Below are 20,526 nucleotides of genomic sequence, written 5' to 3' on the forward strand. Positions count from 1 at the left end.
TGAATCGCCAGCTCGAGTTACTCAAGCATGTTCCCAACACCAAAATCAATAGCTTTATAAAGGAGTTATATGAGCTATCAGTGAAAAACAGAGGTGACGCAGTAATGTGTTATAATATCGGAACGATGATTATCGGCAAACAAATAAACACGATCGAAAAGGAAAAACAAAGAACATCGGGATTTACATGGAAAAGACAAAATTAAAAAACCACGGGTAGGGGAGAAGAATTTCACTAATATGAAGGAAGATAAATATAAGAGGATTTTGGTTAAACCTAAAAGGGAAAAATCACTAGTATTTGTTAGAGTTTGACTCGAATTAGGAAACTCAGTTTGGTTAAAAGTAGAAAACTTTATTAAAGTAAATTTTTATTTTTTTTAGTTTTTTTTTATAATTAAGTATTTATCTCTATAAATAGATACTAAGGGTCAATGTTAAAAATCAAGTTTTTCTTTCACCAAAATATTTTCTTCCTTCATATTAGTGAAATTATTCTCATCTGCCCGTGGTTTTTCCCTTTTGGGTTTTTCACATAAATCCTGATGTTCTTTGCTTTTTCTTTTCGATTGTGTTTATTTATTTCCTGATAATCGTCGTTTCGATATTATATCAAATTGGTATTAGAGCTTCATGTTCAAGATTATGGCAGCAATGAAGTATGTTATTTCGTTGTTAGATCGAAACACCAAGTTCTTGCTATGGCAGGTGAAGATTCGGGATGTTTTTGCGCAGTTAGATCTCGACGATGCAGTATAAGGATTTGATAAGAAGTCGGTAACACAAAATGGAAGAATGAGGAAAAGTGTAAGGATCACAAAGCTCTTTCTCATGTTCGTTTACACTTATCAAATCAAATTTTACAGAATGTGTTGAAGAATAAACAACTGCATCTTTGTGGGCGAAATTAGAGCAACTTTGCATGTATAAATCATTGACCAGAAAGTTGCACCTAAAGCAGTGTCTTTATTCGCTCAAGTTGGCGGAAGGTTCGTCTCTTGAAGAGCACCTGACCACATTCAAGGAAATCATCTCTAATCTAGAGACTTTATAAGTGAAGTATGATCAAGAAGACTTAGGACTGATCCTCATATGTTCGTTGTATCCTTCCTACTCGTCTTTCAGAGATACAATCTTGTATAGTCATGAAAAACTCACTCTTGAAGAAGTTTACAATGGCTTGCACTCGTTTGACAATATGAAACATCTTGTATATGGTTCCGAGCCCTATGCAGATTGGCTAGTGATGCATGAATCGACTAACTCAGACAGTGGGAGAAAAGACGAGCGTTCTTCTGATAATATTGGAAGGGGTAGATCATCTTCCAACCAAGGTAAAACTTGTCACTATTGTAAAAAGAAATGCCATGTCAAATCAGAGTTTTACAAGTTGCAAAATAAAATCAAAAGAGAAACTGAATAGCATAACTCAGAGAAATTTGGTGAGGTCGGTATAGTAGAGGAGTACGATGACTGAGAACTCCTAATTGTGGCTAAAGACAACTTTATAACAAGTGATGAGTGGATACTTGACTCTGGTAGTAGTTTTCATATGAGTTCTAATCGTGACTGGTTTGCGACGTATGAAGATGTATCTACACGTGATGTATTTTTGGGAAATTACGTCTCTTGTAAAGTCGCATGTATTGGCATAATCAAGATTAAGATGTTCGATGGGATTGTTCGAACACTTGGTAACGTGAGACATGTTTCATATTTGAGTAGAAATCTAATTTCGTTAGGTACTCTAGATTCAAAAGGGTACAAATTCTCCAGTGAATGTGAAACTATGAAAATTTGCAAGGACTCTCTTGTTGTGTTGAAAGGGCAGAGAAAAACTATCAAGTTTTATGTTCTACAGGGTTTAACAGTTTTAGATAATACAGTTGGTGTTTCATACACTGTGTCAAATAACATTGTTGAACAAAATAACCATGAGCAAAATAGTTATGTGAAGCATAAAAGAGTTCAATTTCGTGAACATAATAAATTTGAAAATAGAACTATCATTGATGATTGAGATCGTGATGTACATGATATTGCTAGTTGTGAAATATTTTGTGGGCAAAGTTGACACTTATGATAATAATGTCGATGTGAACTCTAAATCCAAGCCTAAAAAAAGCTTGGACTTGATCGATGTCCGTTACTGAAGATTACCCCTTTGAAGGGTGTTGTGGAAGAGGTGGAGAACTTGTTCGTTGAAGTGAAGAATTGTTTTTTGTTGAGTTTGGGTGTCACATCAAATTTGGGTGTTTTGTCTCGAAACCTTTGCACTTTCAGTATTCGTGTGAAGGTAGAGATTTGTTAGAGTTTGACTTGAATTCAAAGTGACACAAATTAATTAATATATAAATATTGGGAAGTAGGAAATCAGTTTGGTTAAAAGTAGAAAACTTTATTATAGTAGATTTCCATTTTATTTAGTTTCCCTTTGTAATCAAGTATCTATCCTTATAAATAGATACTAAGGGTCAGCGTTAGAAAGTAAGTTCTTTTCTTTCACCAAAATCTTTTTGTATTTTCTTCCTTCATATTAGTGAAATTATTCTCTCCTGCCCGTGGTTTTTTACTTCTGGGCTTTCCACGTAAATTCGGGTGTTCTTTGTTTTTTCCTTTTTGTTCGTGTTTATTTGTGTGTCGATAATAATCGTTTCGATATTATAACATAGTGCAAATGAAGGAAAGAATTGGTGACTTAGCAACCAACATCATGTTGCTGGGAAAAAGATATTATGGATCCGAAGGAAGCTGTTACGAGGAATCAAGGCGATGCCAAAAGGCCTTGTGTGAGTTCTTTTTTCTGGAAGGGTTGTTCTTGTTTTCCGATACGGTGCCCTTTCTTGGTTGGCTTGACGTTGTGACGGGAAACATAGGAAAAATAAAGCAGACAGCAAAGGAGTTGTATATTGTACTTGGAAGCTGGGTGAAGGAGCATCGTGAACGGAGGCGCAACGAAGGCATCAAAGGGGACAAAGATTTCATCGATGTCATGTTGTCTATCATGGATGAAAGCAACGTTCCATCTCAAGAGGCTGATGTTACCATTAAAGCAACTTGCCTTGTATGTTAAGTAGAATCATGTAAGTTATAGGCATCACCAGAAAACAGATAACCTTATCAGAATTTGTGATTGCAGAGTCTTGTCTTGGGTGGCATCGATACCAATGTGGTTACGCTTACATGGGCAGTCTCCCTGCTATTGAATAACTGCAACGTGCAAAAGAAGGCCCAAAATGAACTTGACGTCCATGTTGGGAAAAGACCACAAGTGGAAGATTCAGACATAAGCAACTTGGTATACCTGCAAGCCATTATCAAGGAAACAATGTGATTATACCCGGCAGCGCCCATATCAGTACCGAGAGAAGCTATGGAGGAATTTGGCATAAGCCATTAGAGATCATGCCGGAGAGATTCCTCAGTGACCATGTTAACATAGATGTGAGGGGTCAAAATTGCTGTTTGTATCTAGGGAATCTGACAATTAATGGAAGGAAAAGCAAAGTATGCATCTTTCTGAAGAATAAATCATATATATTGCTTCTCAATTGAGTTATATGTTTCTGAAGAATAAATCATATATATTGCTTCTCAATTGAGTTCTATGCAAAGAATCTGTTTTTCCTACATCTAATTTCAACTGGGGTTTCATCAATTTTACAATTTGAAGAAGAAAAAAATCGGTTCATGAGGCGGTTCATGAGGTTGAGCTTGCCTCAATATCCGTAGATGACATCTCGGTGTTAACTAAGCTATTTTCGGTTTCGTTCCACTTAAGAATGTGCCTGCTGTACCTTAAAGCTTCATCAACAGAATCAGGCTCCAAACCGGTAACCATTGAAACGTACAACTTACGATCAGTAAGAGAATTGAACAATCTCTTGAACTTCGTAGCGATGTACTGGAACGCACTCTGCGATAGCGTGGTGTGATTATTTATACTACTGCTGCAGTTGTTGTATTGATTATGGCCAATAACTGGATTGAAGTCGTGGAACCATTCACATCGAGTGAGAGGGACGTGCTCGATCTTTTCCTCAAGCAGGTCATCTTTGTTGAGTAATAGAAGGAAGTTCTTTTTCTCAAAGGTTGGATGGGTGACTATACTTTCAAACAATTGCTTGCTTGCCAACATTTTGTTTGTGAGAACTCCATTACTGTCTAATGAAAACTCATCATAGTCGGTCAACGAGACAGAAAATAGGACAAAATCGACGTCTTCAAACATTTCCAACCATTTACATTTCTCCCCGAGGCTACTGTGATGCAGTCTAATAAGTTGGTACCTGTTGATTCAAAGCAACAAATTCTAAGCATGATAAATGTATATATGAAATCGTCCTATGATGCACCAATTAAGCCCCAAGGAATATTATGAACTGTACATGTTGAATATCTATTCCAAGGATTAAAGTTAACAATTTAAGCATAAGCTAGAATATTACTAACCTTGCTGATGGATCATGCTGATAACCATCAATAGCGATTTCTCGTTCTATTGGGGGGAAAGAGAATTCCATGCAAGAGAGTCCATTCGATGATGAAATTCCCTCGGCATACAAGATATCCATGTCGGACGGCTCATAATCTGTCCTTGAGATCTCAACAGCCTGAGAAGAAGATATCAGAGTTAGTATGAAACCCAAATGCAATTAAGTGAAGAGTGAAATTCTCGCTTTATGTCTGTTACTAAGAAACTAGCAAATTCAGCTTACCCGTTCTAGGAAATAAGTAGCAATTCTAGGCAGCATTTCTAGTTTGTGCCTCCGGTTATACGTGGCCTGAAAGGCTGCATCATTCCACAGCTCCCCAATAAATGGTGCATAGTCACGAGTAGCAGCGGGGAAGATGACTTCCAAATTTCCAGACACCATCACTTGGACGAGCCAATCCGAGAAAGCTTTCAATCTTGGGGAAATGGAATATTTTGTTTTGCCATCAATCTGGCTTGCACCACCTGCTGTCAACAATGAAGCTCAAACTCTATTCCGAAAATATTAAAATTATTCTATGACAACTCCAGGTTTCCTCTAGCCAAAGAGTAACAATGATACAATCAAGTCCATTTGAGGATTATCACAAATGATCTAAGAATTCAAAGAGAGGAAGCATAAAAAGGTTGCTAGAAAATGAATCTATCAAGAATAAACTGTAATGTCAAAAAGGATTAGAAATTCCCAGAGAATAAAGAAAAAAATAAACTTGGTCAAAATGCATACAGAGTAAATCATTATTATTCTACCTGGTGAACCAGATCCTTCAGCAATATGTCTTTTTCTATCCTCCTGAAATATTTCTTCTTCAAATTGTTCTCGCCCCTGAAGCAATATAGCAAGATAGCCATACAAATTGCTTTGGATCATCGATTTGATACTTTGGCGTTCGTTTTCAGAGAAAGAATTATTATACAGGATCTTGGCCTGAAATAAGCAAGCAACAAAGGTTTCATTAGACATCCTATTCTGCACTTCCAGTGTCATAAAGCCAGAGTTCAGTAGTCATAAATATCAAGAAAAAAATCTAAATCATTATTGAAAGTAATGGTGTCAAGAAGCATAAACTAGGATTCATTTACAATCTAAACCACTAATTGCATATTATGAATTTAAAAGTTTATTGTAATAACTCCATTACTCTTGTTCAACTTCAATCATTTAAAAACAGATTGTAGTCAGAGGCATTTATTCATGGCTGAACTGATGAGCTTGATTGGCCAAAGCTCAATGGAAAGTCAGCTTAAGATCCAAGTTCTCAGTCTAAGCTGGTGAAGGATAAAAGGAAGGTATGCATAAAAGAAAATAAGTAACAACTCTATTTACAGACGCCAAAAGTGGGGAAAATGTTAACGGAAATAAGTTTCTATGACCACCAACCGGTATATTACCTGCTTATATATCGTTCTCGAGCCGGACTTTGGATACCCAACTAGAAGAATTTTGGGAAGTACTTGTTTCTCTCGACCTATCTGACTGGCATCCTCCCCAGCAGGATTTACGGTATTAGGAGGAACCGGCAAAGACAAGAGAGCGCAAAAAAGCTTGATCCCCATCTGAAAATAAGGTACATCCATGTTATAACCGGTAAATAGTGCCTATGCAGTATGCATATGCCTATGCCTATGCAAATATACCTTGTTCCATATTGGCCCCTTTATATTATTCTGACCCTCTTCCTGGTAGGATCCATCGGCACTCAGCCAATAGCTAGGATTTCCTTCACAGTGAACTCCTGCTAACTGCAAATATTTAACAGAATGCCGTTTATTGAACTTGTATTATACGTCTATAAAAACATTCATTTAAAAGAACTCGAACAGGTAAAGCACAACAACCTGCAGCATCCACAGCTCTTTTTTAGTAATCACCCGATTATTTACAATTATTCTCGTATTTCCATTGCTAGCATCTCTCTTGATGTGAGCTCCAGCATTTAGTTGGGCAGTAATAATCTGGCATGGCCCATGTCCTTCCTGATTTTCGGCAGAGCAGTAGTTCAATTTTTAATGGAAGAGAATGACTGCTATATCATGTAAAAGAAGAGAAAAAGTTTGTTTATTACCTTTCCCCAGAATCCGGACAATTTATCATACCAATAGAATCCGGGTTTTAGCTTCAAAGGTGGGTTTTGGCAGGTCTGCAAAACCTGCAACTCATCTTGAGTCAATGGCTCTCCATTCACGAATACCTGCTGAGGTGGTAGCTGGTTAGCCTCACAGGCCTTCTCCGACCTCATTACCCTTTGAACTTCCAACTCACCGATCAGCTGCTTGAGAAGCCGAGAACGTTTTCCGAGACTTTCTCGCCTTGACTCATGTATCTTCTTACCTATGCAAGTAATACATTTTCTTCCCTCTGGCATCGACCCCATTGTTCTCAATACACACTTATAACAATACTTAGCATTACAGACAATGCATATCTCTTTCTCTGTAAACCGGTTTCCCTTTAAGCACCTATAACACGACCCCTTTTTGCCGTTCCGTGCAACAGGTTGTTCATCACCGATGATGCTTTCTGTCTCGGTATAGTCGGATTCTTCCACGTCGCATGATTCGGGTTCCCGGAACGTTACAACAGATGGTCTTCTGACATGGCCAGGAGTCTCATTGTTAACATCAGAAATCTCCTGAATTTCATAATTTCCTACTCCACCATGACCATCATCGATTCCCTTACTTAATGAATCCAAACTATGAACAGTGACCGATAATTCATTCGACAAACCGGGATGAACGATGGATTTTCCAGCTGAGCCAGATTTAGAGGCAAATCTTTTGTCTCTGGGTGGTTTCTGGTTCACTGGATTGATCTTGACAATTGGTTGGATAACCGGCAATGGAATATCATTTAAAGAAAAGGAAGAGGAAACTTCAGCAGCCGTCGGGAGGCGGTCAACGTCCAACGGAACCAACTTCGGGATATCAGAAGTGATCGGAGGACCATGGTACTCAATAGCAAAAGAGTATTCAATGCTAATATCATCATCTACAGGAGATGATTTCTCAAAAGGAAGGATTTTTCTTAAAAGAGTAGCCATGATTTCTTTCAAATTCTCAACTCCAAAAATTAACCCACCAATACTAATCCCATAAACTCCCTGATTTATCTCAACAATCCATGAATCAAAACAGCCAACAATCAGAAGAATCAAACTTTAGAACCCATTTTGCTACCAACTCATTCAAACAATCAAAACAAGCTAATATATTTACTTTGAATCCCCAAAAACAAACTGAAAATGACCCCCTTTGGCTTAATGAGCAATAAAGAACAATGAAGATGATGGTGAGTCTTGTCTAACCAGTAAGCTATGGAGACCTGAGGCACGACCGAGTGACATGCTTTTAGTGTTAAAATCATCAATGGTTTTTCCACGTCAATACGCTGAGGAAGAAATTGCCGGGAAACAATGACGGGAAACTGAGGATTGAAAAAGTCAAACATGTGGCCTGGCTGCATCATCAACTACCACCATCACACAGTGTTTATGAACCTTTTGGGTCAATAAATAATTAAGTCAAAGCGGGACCAAAACTGGAGGCTAATTGGTTCTTTGACATTTTGACGCAATTTGGAATTACGTCATCTATATAGTATTTCTTTTAAGTTTGGATGCCGAGAAAATGGACGTAATGCAAAGGAAAATGAAGGAAAATATTTGGTAATAATAAAATTAAAAAAAAAGATAAGGTATAGTATTCATTATTCAACATAGCCCATGAATTATATATTTTCCTACTTTATAGTATTTATTAAAAGTGTATCTAAAAGACATTAAACGTTTAAATATGTTGAATCTTAAATCATTTTATATTTAATATCGATATTGATATCAATTCTATTAAAATTAATCAGTATATATATTACTGTTTTAAACATATTGTTAGGGTTCACATTATAATTTCATTTACAATTAAAATATGAATTCCCAAGTGATATAAATGATATAGTATCATATTCTATTATAAATTTAGGAAACGCGTGCGAAAATTGGATCACGAGTTCAATTTATTCTAGAAGTCATGACTTGTATAGATGGAAGCATTGAATGGGTCATATATATGTTCTTTTTGTTGTAAAAAGTTTAGTCTTAAACACAAACTCTGGATGACTAATCATCAAACCTAATGCTATAAGTGGAAGAATTGAATGGGTCATCATATGTTTCTGACATGTTTTCTTCTTTTATTTTTCTTAATAATTATTTTGCATTTTCTTAATATACTCTTAAGTTTTTAGAACCCGCATTTATAATATTCATTTAGAGTCATTCTTTCGAAATTAAATTATATCGAATCTACAATATTTTAAGATTGAAATGAGCACCAATCTCCAAATTGGGGACGAATGTATAATGTGGGATGAAATTATGAAATTTTAAGTAGAAGAGAATTTACAGAATTTTAAGGGACGAAAATATATTTTCAACAGAAAATATTTAAAATATATAGGAAGTTGGAACTTTTAGGAGACTACTCCACTCGTCTTCCTCTTATAAATGCATTTTCTCTCTTTCTATCAAAATTAAACATTATCCAAAGATTCGTAATTTAAGAATTAGTCTTTTTTAAATAATTATATATTAAATTTTAATTCGATTGACATAATTAATGTTATAAAATTTTAAAAAAATAAATGTATGAGTTATTTTATTAGTTTGGGTCCACATTGTGGCTTTTATGTATGGCCTCTATGAATATGGTGGAATTGTATATTAAGACCCATTATTCTTTGGATCGGCATGGGGCCTCATGTTATACTTTTGTAACCCAAAGAATTTAATTATAAACAATTAGATTTTAATTCACTTCAGTGATAGATCTCGACAATATAGTTTAAAAGAGATTATTTAAATTTTTTAAAAGAAATTGAAATATAGTATAAATTTTTAGTTTTTTGAAGGAGTAAAATTAAAATTTTGAACGAGTAAATGCTATTTTTCTAGAAATTGTTGACTGCGCATTACTACTGGGCAATACCAAATTACAATGTGGAAAAAACAAAAGGGTAAGCTGCAAGGAACATGCCAAATCATCATGCCAGGTGGGAGTTAAGATCATTCTGCTTGTACACGTGGCACAACCGACAGCCATCAAAAGTGCCACACTTTCTCATTCGTTCTTTCCTTGTGATCCTGGTCTGGCTTGTCCCTTGTAAGGAAACCACGCTGGATCTCCTTCAAATCAGGCGCGTGTTGTTCAGACAAGCGCCACACTTTGACGGACTTATCCAGACTACCGCTGTAAACAATCCACTTCCGGTCGGAGACGGTCGACGTCCCGTGATCTTCTCCGACTGCTAAGCATTTTACGGGGCCACCGTGACCTGTTAGGACCGACATGCACGTGTGGATACCTCCTTCTTCTCGCCTCCACACGCATATGGTCTTGTCGGCGGAGCCGCTGAACACCAGATTCCCGGCTGTAGCCAAGCAGAGAACAGCCATTTTATGGCCCCTTAAAGCTCCGGCGTGCGAGAGGGTTTGGTTCCCATGTTCCCAGAAGTTGACGAACCCATCGGACGATCCGCAATACAACGTAGCCGATTCTCGGCTCACGGCCAATGCCGTCACCGCGTTCTCTTGCTTCAACAACAATTGAATCATGGAGTGCTTCGTTCCTTTCTCTAGCAACTCTCGCTTCCAGGCCTTCACCGTCCCATCGGCCGACCCGGTAAACACGAAGCTATCGAAACCGACAACGACGGAGTTTATAGCGTCGTCGTGAGCTTCGTCGACGGATTCCAAGCACTTGAAATTCGATATCCGCCATACTTTTAGGGTTTTATCCCAAGACCCTGAATACATCAGCCCGAGTTCTTCATTCAAGCTCAAGCACGAAACAGCATCGAAATGCTTGATCCGAAGGACGTTCCGTTTCCGGCGAACTTCAATGTAGTTCTTCGGTTTAATGGAGCTTTTGAGGAAATCTGTTAAACTTGGGAAACTACCGTTTCTTTTGATCAAGCCAGGGTTCGAAGACGACAGCTTCCAGCAACGGATTTTACAGTCTTGGTGACCAGTGAATATCCGATCACCCAAGACGATAATGGCCTTGACCAGCCCACTTTTAGCTTTGAAACCAGAAAACTCCTTCAAATTCTTCCACACACGGATGTTCTTGCTATCGGTACCGGTGAATAACATATCACCGGAAGCGGCCAACGAGTAAATCAGGTCATCATCTTTCATGATGGACCCGATAAGTCCAGTTTGGCCGATATCGTTTTTCACCGCAGACGAAGTGAAGTTCGGTGACATCATATAAGGCGAAGCCTCGTCGTCGTGCTGTTGGAATACATCGGGCTGGCCATTGAGGCATTGCTTTCACGTGGCGGGGAGAGTTTATCTTCCTCGCCACCACCAACACCGTGGTTTATTGCGAATAATGTGCTCAGATTGTTCGGTCGGTCTTGGAGTCTAGCCTGCTGCTCCATAAACATTGTTCCACCTTCATCATTTCTCATTTTGATCACAGACACCGAGGATTTTGATAAGAAAAACTGGAATTTTGTAATGGCAAAGATGAATGCAGATTTCTGGGGAGAGAGTATATATAGATGGAGATTAAATTAGTGTTAGGCATATGTGAGGTTCTGGGCTTTGGACACTTGGTGGAATGAGAAGTAGTCATCACGAACAACTAGAACTGGCTATTGCCGGCGATGATGAAATTAATAATGAAATTTCCCTTTTATTTTCACGTGAGTACCTAAATTATCTTCACACGGATCCAAGGATTTTGTTGCATGTGATAATGTATGTGAAAGTATTAGGGGATAAAAGTTTATTTGACAATAAAACTCCATTTTAAGCACCACTCAGAATTATTTAAATATTTTTTCATTTTTTTTAAATATTCAATATCTATCGATTTATAAACGAAGAAAAATTAGTGTACTTCAGTTCAACACCGAGTTTCCTAAATAACATTACAAATGTAAAGAATAACCGAAGATGGGCATGTTTCATCATCTTGATCATCACAATTATAAAAAGAAACTGAGCATGGAGCTTTGCCATGAAAACATATAATAAGAAGAAGAAACTGAGCTAAACCTGTTTTGGAAGATAAAAAAATTGGATGGAATGATGGTGATGAATGATTCAATGGTTGTAGGAAGAAGAAGCATTGTGTTTAATAGTAGTCAGAAAATGTTTCACGGTAATAATATAATCAAAGAAAACTAAATGATTTCTTATGAGAAAGAAGATTTTAACGTATCATATTAGTTTTTTTTAGTAATAGTTAACGATATTAACAAAAACAAATTAAAATTTTAATGAAAAATATTATAAAATTGTCAAACTGATTATGTTCAAACAATGCAATCGTTTTAAAAGTTCAAAGCAATCGGTATCTCATATAATCGTAAAGAAGCTGCTCATTCTATATTTAGCATCTTCAAATCTAACTTTTTAAAGGCGTGTTTTTAATGCATGTGGATGTGGTTAATTGCTAGTATTAGTCTAAAAGTCAACGACATTTGTGTAGAATATTTTTCATATTCTTTTTTCGGTTTATGTTAATATTATTTATTAAATTTAAACTTATTTTTTTTTCTTTTATATCATTTTATAGTAATATCATTTTATGGTTTATATTAAGATTATTTTAGAGATGATAATTGAACGGAATAATGATGTATGTCATTAAATCCACAATTTTATTTAAATAATATTAATCAAATCATTTAACTATTTAAACGATATTAATTAAACCATTTAACTATTTAAATGATATTGTATGTAGTTAAATTCATCACCGCTCCTATGAGACCACAATTTTACCAATTATTGAATGAGTGATTTGAACGGGATGATGATGTATGTAGTTAAATCACACCATCACTCCGATCTGACCATCAATCTTTTAATTTTAACCACTTAGCTATTTAAATGATGCAAATTAAACTATATATCATTAACATTTGACAGAAGAGCTAACTTAGCAATTAATAAAATTGATATTTATATATTTAGTCATCATTACTTACACAATCTATCAACTTAGCGTTGATTGACAAAATTAAAATATTTATTTTCATATTAGAATCCTCCATAATTAAGTAATCACGAGTATAATGTATCCTTATTTTTAATATTTTTAAATTTATAAAGATAAATGCATATATAAGCATAATCTTTATAAGGGAACATTTAAACATAAAATACATAACATGTTCTACAATTTTCAAGCATAAAATATAAAATGTAAAAGAGTTTACAGTTTTAGTATAACACAAAAATACAACTAAGAGAATAGATATACGTAAAAATACATTATTTTTAATAATATAATCTAATTTAATTTTAAATATAATCAAGACTTTTATAATTCTTAAATAAAAAAGAAAAGAAAAAGAAAATAGGAACCAACAACACAAAAATACATTCGTGATATAAGATTTTGTGTCCACTCTTTACATTTTGCGATATATTCTCTTGAATAGTCCGGGTAAATATAATTTATAAAATATTTTTTGTTCAAAATTATTTTTAATTATTAATAATACATATCTTGCAAATATAACTATTTAAACTTAATACTTTTAAGAAAAATAACGTGGCAACCGATAATGTGAAATGTTTAATGCATGGACCGACTTTTAGACTTTGGAGTTGGTCCAAATGGGCATAATATATATCAATATTAAGAGAATATATACACGCAAAGCATACCCAATATTTATGTGATTTCTTATAGTCATGAACTTAAAGTAGATGGTCGGCATAACCTTGTATAGTGTATTAAGTATGTGTGGCTAATATATATATATACATATAGTATATTGATAATTATAGACATTTCTTAATTTAGTGTTCATCTTATTGATGTGTGTAATTGTTGGATACATGGGTGCTTTTTGAATGAGTAAATTACGAGTTAAACAATGTTCAAATCAATCTAAAAATTTACTTGATTTATCTTTAATTTGCTATTCAACTAGGGATGGCAACGGGCCGGGTTCGGGCCGGGTATTGGTCCTCCGTCTCCGTTCCCGTTTAAAAAACTCGTACCCGTCCCCGCTTAAAAAACCGTTGGGATTTAAACGGGATCCTCATCGGGTAATCGGGGAAAACCGTGGGGAAACGAGTATCCCCGTTTAGCATAAACGGGTATCGGGTCGGGTATATATATATTTAAATTAAATATATAAATATTATATACATATTTTAATTTAAATTAAATTTATTAATATTATATATATATATATATATATATATAATAATTATTTTTAATATTTATCAGGCCGGGTATCGGGTCGGGTATCGGGTAATCAGGGCGGGGATTACCAAACCCGTCTCCGTCCACGTCCCTGTCCCCGTTTAGCATAAACGGTTTTTCCCATCCCCTTTAATTCGGTTTTCAATTTTTCCCGTCGGGTTCGGGGTTTTTTGTCATCCCTATATTCAACTCATTATTCGTTAAACTTGCTATAATTTATTTTTATTAATATTAAATATAATTATTTTATTTTTATTTAATATTACATTTAAATAAAATGATATAAAACAATAACAAATACTATATTTAATAATAAATAGAGGCCTATTTAGGATTAAATAAAAAAATTTAAAACTAAATTGAATAAAAATATAAAATGTAAAATATGCCATTTATCCTTTTCAAATATTGCTTATTGGCTGTTAGGTTTTTTTAACGGTATTAACAATTTTGAGGTAATTTGATAATATAAATTAAACGTTAAAACAAATTTAAAATACAATTTTAAGAGACACCTCAAATAAAACATACGTAATTTAACGAGCAAATAGTTTACTAAATATTAAAAAAGTAAAACTAAATATATATACAAAAATAATCTACTAAGTGGTCTTATTGATTAAAGCGAGTGTTAATTTTTTTAAAAATCTTAGACTTAAACAATTTCATTTATATGACGCATGTGTTGTCAATAGATTAAAATATTTTAAACAAATATTATCTTACAAATCACCTCATATTATTAAAAAAATTTCTTGCCATAATACAATATGATCCAAAAGGTCAAAATTATACTCCCACGATTTGAGAGGAAAGATGGTATTATTAATAAAAGAATGTTAACCCTAAAAGAATAAAACAAAATTAAATGTAAACATACAAGTCTATTACAGCTGTTAGTGTGGACCGGAATGTATTTTTCCTGGGAGATTGGTGTTTATATCTTGGACACCTGGCAAATCTGCTATTCATCCACCAAATCTGCTAAATCAACCAAGAAGATGCAAATATGAGAAAGATTACAGGTGTCACAAAATTACGTTTTCTTGTCCAAATACATGTAAGCAAATCTCCATGTTGAATCATATATCATATATATATATATAGAGAGAGAGAGAGAGTTTAGTGGCTCGTAAGATCTTTAAGTAGTGATTAATGAGATTGTATAAGTATGAATTGTTGCGGAATGCGACTATCGGATAGAGCAAAAAAGCAATTGATAATTTGAAAAAATAAAAATTAAAGATAAAAGAGACACAAATTTTACGTGAAACCCCCTAAATAATATAGGGTAAAAACCACGGGCAACGTTAGAAGAAATTCACTATGAGAAAATATGAATTACAACCTCTCTCGATCTAACAAGGAGAAAACAATGATAATTCTCTCTCGATAAAAAGGAGAAAACAACTCTCAAGAAACTCTCTAAATTATCTCTAGTATTGGAAGAAAGCTAGAATGCTTTGGGATGATTTTGAAGCTAAATGAGCTAGGGTATTTATAGTTGAAGTTTTAAGGACTAATTTGTAAATACCCTAAATTACAATGGCTAAAAATGAGATTTTACCATTGCTGAAAATTCAAGAATAGCTGCTGCCCCCCCTTTTTTTCAAGTAGCACCGAAAGTTGCATTTATTATGTACACTTTCGGTGTATAGTCAACAATCTCCCACTTGAAGATTTGATTGGAACAATCATATCTTCACACCATTCTTTCTACCTTGTACCATCATGTTGCTTACGTCTCTGATAGACCACAAGATGATCGACACCAGGTAAATTTATCAGCATTGATCGCCTTTGTCATGAAATATGCTATATTGTCTTTGGTATGGATCTTCTGCATATCTACCGTTTCTTATTCTACCTTTTCACGAATGAAATGGTACTGAGCTCGTATGTGCTTTGTCCTTGAATGAAATGTTGGATTCCTTGCTAGATGCAAGGCGCTTTGACTGTCACAAAATAGAGAGACATACTCTTGATTGTGCCCAAGCTCCTCCAATAGCATCTTCAACCAAATTGCTTCTTTACTAGCTTGTGTAGCTGCTACATATTCTGCTTCTGTTGTGGATGTAGCCACAACTGACTGCAACTTAGAAACCCAGCTTACAGCTCCATCAACAACTTTGAACACATATCCTGTTGTAGATTTGCTTTTATCCAAATCCCCTGCATAGTCAGAATCTACATACCCATTGATTAGTAAGTTTGATCCTCCGTAACATAATGCAACATTTGAGGTCCCTTTGATGTATCTCAGGATCCTCTTTACTGTATTCCAATGTTCTTTGCCTGGATTCGCCATGTACCGACTAACCATTCCCACTGCTTGTGCAATGTCTGGTCTTGTGCATATCATAGCAAACATTAAACTTCCCACTGCTGATGCATACGGTACTCGAAACATCTCCATCCTCTCTTTTTCACTGCTAGGACTCATACTGGAGGATAATTTGAAGTTAATAGGAAGAGGGGTAGAAATTGGCTTACAATCTTGCATGCTGAATCGTGATAATATCTTCTTTAAGTAATTCTTTTGTGAAAGCCAAATCTTCCTATTACTTCTGTCTCGGTGAATTTGCATCCCTAGAATCTTATTTATTGATCCCAAGTCCATTTCAAATTCCCTAGCCAATTGTTCATTCAATTCTTCAATATGATCTTTGTTGGGTCCTGCAACTAACATGTCATCCACATACAACAGCAATATAACAAAATCGTTATCACCAGACCTCTTGATATAAGCACAAGGGTCTGCATTAAGTCTGTTGTATCCAAGACACATAATGAAGGAATTAAATCTCTTATACCAACACCTCGGCGCATGCTTTAGACCGTACAGAGATTTGTTCAACCTGTAAACCAAGTTCTTCTTTTCTTTTTCTTCAAAACCTTCAGGTTGGAGCATGTAAATCTCTTCTTCAAGATTTCCATAAAGAAAAGCTGTTTTAACATCTAGCTGCTCTAGATGTAAGTTCAATATAGCACATATTGCCAAAACTACTCGAACTGTTGTTAGTCGAACCACAGGAGAAAATATTTCATTGAAATCAATACATTCTTTTTGAGCATATCCTTTGACCACCAATCTTGCACGATACCTCTAAACTTGATTGTCACCATTTCGCTTGATTTTGAAGACCCATTTGTTACCAATTGGCTTCCTTCCTTGTGGTAGTGGCACAAGGTCCCATGTATTATTTTTATGAAGGGCTTCGATTTCTTCTTGCATCGCCATCATCCACAGTGAAGCATTTGAGATGTTTATTGCCTCCTGGTATGTTGATGGCTCACCGTCCTCTATTAAAAGGCAGTATGCAACATTTCCTTATATAACATAATCTGAGTGCCAATTGGGACATCTTCTCACACGATCTGATTGACGAGTTGTTGGAGCTTCAGAACTCTCTGGTTCTTGTTCATCTTGTGTTGATTCTGCTTCAGAAGAATCTCCTTGTCCAACCTCTTTTTCCACATGTATCTGTGTAGTCTCTGACTTTTCAGCGCTATCATCATCTTCTTTTCTTTGTAGCTTATCTTCTACAAAGATAACATCCCTACTATGACTACTTTGTGGGCAGTGGAATCCCACAAGCGATACCCTTGACTCCATCAGCATACCCCAAGAATTTGCATTTCCTGGATTTTGGATCCAGCTTTGAGATTTCTTGGGAGTTATACATCACGTACACAATACTTCCAAATATATGGAGGTTTGAATAATCAGCTGGTTTACCAGTCCACATCTCCATTGGTGTCTTCAGCTCTATTGCAGTTGATGGAGCCCGATTCATCAAATAACAGGTGGTATTAACTGCTTCTGCCCATAATGATTTTTCTAGGCCTGCATCCCTTAACATTGCTCTTGTTCTTTCTAACAAGGTTCTGTTCATCCGCTCTGCCACTCCATTTTGTTAAGGAGTGTTTGCCACTGTGAACTGTCTTTTGATGCCTTCTTTCCTGTAAAAGTCATCAAATTCTTCGCTTGTGTATTCTCCTCCATTATCTGTTCTGAAACACTTGATATTATTTCCAGAATCAAGTTCCACCCGCACCTTGAAGTTTTTGAAAGTTGAAAATACGTCTGACTTATTCTTGATAGGGTACACCAACATCTCCTGGAGTAGTCATCAATAAATGAGACAGAGTATTTTGCTCCACCTAGGGATGTAACTGGTGCTTGCCATACGTCAGAGTGAACCAATTCTAGAACACTTTTGCCTCTAGAATTTGATTTGTTGAATTTCAACCGGTGCTGCTTACTTGTTATGCAATGCTCACACAAGGTAAGTGATACCTTTGTTAAGCCTGGAAGTATCTTTTGCTCCACAAGGACTTTCATTCCTTGTTCTGACATGTGTCCAAGTTTCTGATGCCATAGCATTGCCGAATTTGAACTACATGAGGCAACAGAGGCTTCTGCTTCTACCAAAGTCTCTCCCTTCAGCATGTACAAGTTTACAGCTATCTTTTCACCTTTCAGCACCACAAGCGCTCCACGGAACACCTTCATGATTCCTTTCCGTGTTTCAATCTTGCTTGCATTATTATCCAACAATCCGCAGGATAATAAATTTTTCTTCAGACCTTTCACGTGCCACACATCTCGAACAACTTTAATTGTTCCATCATACATCTTTAATTTGATGGTTCCCACGCCAACGATCTCTAAGGCATGATCATTGCAACTATACATAGATCCTCCTGAGACAGGTTCATAATGATGAAACCATTCTCATCTTGAGGTCATGTGATATGTTGCTCCCGAATCAATGAGTCATATATCTATAAATCGTTTTCTTCATTCCACGGTGGTTGACGCTTCACATCATAAAGCATCTCCATCATCTGAAGTGTTTGTGGTATTGCCTTGTGGATTGGTGTTTTTATTTAGACTCCAACAATCCTTATTCAAGTGACCCTTCTTTCCACAGTTGTAACACTTTAAATTCTTCTTGCTTCTCGACTTCGATCTACCATGTTTGTGACTGCTGCTTTGGCCACGTTTTGTTGATCTCCTTCTCATCGTTGTCATCGTTGTAAACGCTTCTGCTTGTTGCAGATTTACTTGTCTGTCTTCATTGTTCTTGCACCGATTTTCTTCTTGTAGAACAGCAGCTGCAACTTCATCGAAGACTAGACTGGTGACATTACTGTTTGTCAAGTTGATGATGAGTTGATCATACGAATCCGGTAGACTTTGAAGTAGAAGTTCATCACGTTCTTGTTCTCCTATTTTACAGCTTAAGGATGTAAGCTGAGAAAATAAAGTGTTTAGTGTATTTAAGTGCTCCATCACTGAAGTAGATTCTGGCATACAGAGAGTGTATAATTTTCTTTTAAGGAAAATTTTATTGTGCAGTAATGTGGCCTCATACAGTTTGGTGAGATGATCCCATATCTTCTTAGATGTCTTCTTCTCCTCGATACTTGACAATACTTCATCTGCTAATGCTAGATGAAAGTTTGCCATAGCATTTCCGTCCATTTCGATCTATTTGTTGTCGTCTGTGAAATCTACTGGCCTTTCGCTGATAGCTTCTAGACAACCGTCTTTCCTCATGATGGCCTTCATCTTCAATTTTCACAATGAGAAATTTCTCCCATTGAACTTTTCAATATCAAATTTCGTTGTCATTGCTCTTCGTTTACGGATAGCTCCCACTATTTCACTATCGTGAATAGTTCTCTGGAACCTTCAAAGAATGGGTAATAACTTCTTACTTTCTTATGTTGGAGGATCTACCTTTTGGTGGCAACTACAAAGACAATAAACAGATATTACACACTCTAATCTGGCTCTGATACCAATTGTTGTGGAAGACGGCTATCGGATAGAGCAAAAATGCAATTGATAATTTGAGAAAATAAAAATTGAAGATAAAAGAGACACAAAATTTATGTGGAAAACCCTTAAATAATATAGGGTAAAAACCACAGGCAATAGTAGAAGAAATTCACTATGAGAAAATAGGAATTACAACCTCTCTCGATCTAACAAGGAGAAAACAATGATAATTCTCTCTCGATAAAAAGGAGAAAACAACTCTCAAGAAACTCTCTAAATTATCTCTAGTATTGGAAGAAAGCTAGAATGCTTTGGGATGATTTTGAAGCTAAATGAGCTAGGGTATTTATAGTTGAAGTTTAAGGACTAATTTGTAAATACCCTAAATTACAATGGCTAAAAATAAGATTTTACCATTGCTGAAAATTCAACAATAGATGCTGCCCCTTTTTTCAAACAACACCGAAAGTTGTATTTATTATGCACACTTTCGATGCATAGTCAACATGAATGGTTGGTCTATTGAGATGGAATATTAAAATTTTAAGTAAAATTAAAGGTTTAAATTTTAGAGAAAATCGCCTCAGTGACCAAAAAAAAGTTATAATATACGATTTTAACCAACTTTTTTTGGATTTGCCAAAATGACCAACAAAATCGCAACGCGAAATAAAAATCGCAACGCGATCCCCAGAATCGCAAATCAGTTTCCAGAATCGTAAATCAGTTTCCAAAATCGCAACGCGATTCTTGAAAATCGCGATGCGATAGTACAAATTCGCATTGCGATTTTCCATAATCGCAACGCGAATATGAAAATCGCAACGCGAACACATAAATCGCAACGCGTATCCGTAAATCGCAACGTGTATCCGTAAATCGCAACGCGTATGGGTAAATCGCAATGCGTATCCGTATATCGCAACGCGTATCCGTAAATCGCAACGATAATACATAAAATCGCAACGCGTATCCGTAAATCGCAACGCGATATTTAAAGCGCCAT

The 20,526-nt window shown here is 35.7% G+C and overlaps 2 protein-coding genes and 1 pseudogene across 2 annotated transcripts; 1 reads left to right on the plus strand and 2 right to left on the minus strand.

The window, feature by feature from the left end:
• Window positions 1–2,677: 2,677 nt before the first annotated feature.
• On the plus strand, window positions 2,678–3,334 carry LOC120150632 (xanthotoxin 5-hydroxylase CYP82C4-like). Its single transcript, XM_039163271.1, has 2 exons — window positions 2,678–3,064; window positions 3,140–3,334. The coding sequence occupies exons 1-2, from the start codon at window positions 2,678–2,680 to the stop codon at window positions 3,332–3,334; spliced, it is 582 nt and encodes a 193-aa protein (XP_039019202.1).
• Window positions 3,335–3,563: 229 nt separating this feature from the next.
• On the minus strand, window positions 3,564–7,757 carry LOC120150259 (extra-large guanine nucleotide-binding protein 1-like). The gene is made up of 8 exons (XM_039162954.1): window positions 6,562–7,757; window positions 6,335–6,472; window positions 6,134–6,238; window positions 5,888–6,052; window positions 5,246–5,423; window positions 4,719–4,960; window positions 4,453–4,613; window positions 3,564–4,289 (listed from the first exon to the last, which is right to left on the minus strand). The coding sequence occupies exons 1-8, from the start codon at window positions 7,537–7,539 to the stop codon at window positions 3,701–3,703; spliced, it is 2,556 nt and encodes an 851-aa protein (XP_039018885.1). The 5' UTR covers window positions 7,540–7,757; the 3' UTR covers window positions 3,564–3,700.
• A 1,709-nt stretch (window positions 7,758–9,466) lies between these two features.
• On the minus strand, window positions 9,467–11,097 carry LOC120150261 (annotated as a pseudogene).
• Window positions 11,098–20,526: the final 9,429 nt, after the last annotated feature.

The sequence above is a fragment of the Hibiscus syriacus genome, unplaced genomic scaffold (genome assembly GCF_006381635.1).
Source record: "Hibiscus syriacus cultivar Baekdansim isolate YM2019G1 unplaced genomic scaffold, ASM638163v2 tig00111022_pilon, whole genome shotgun sequence".
Lineage (NCBI taxonomy): Eukaryota > Viridiplantae > Streptophyta > Magnoliopsida > Malvales > Malvaceae > Hibiscus > Hibiscus syriacus.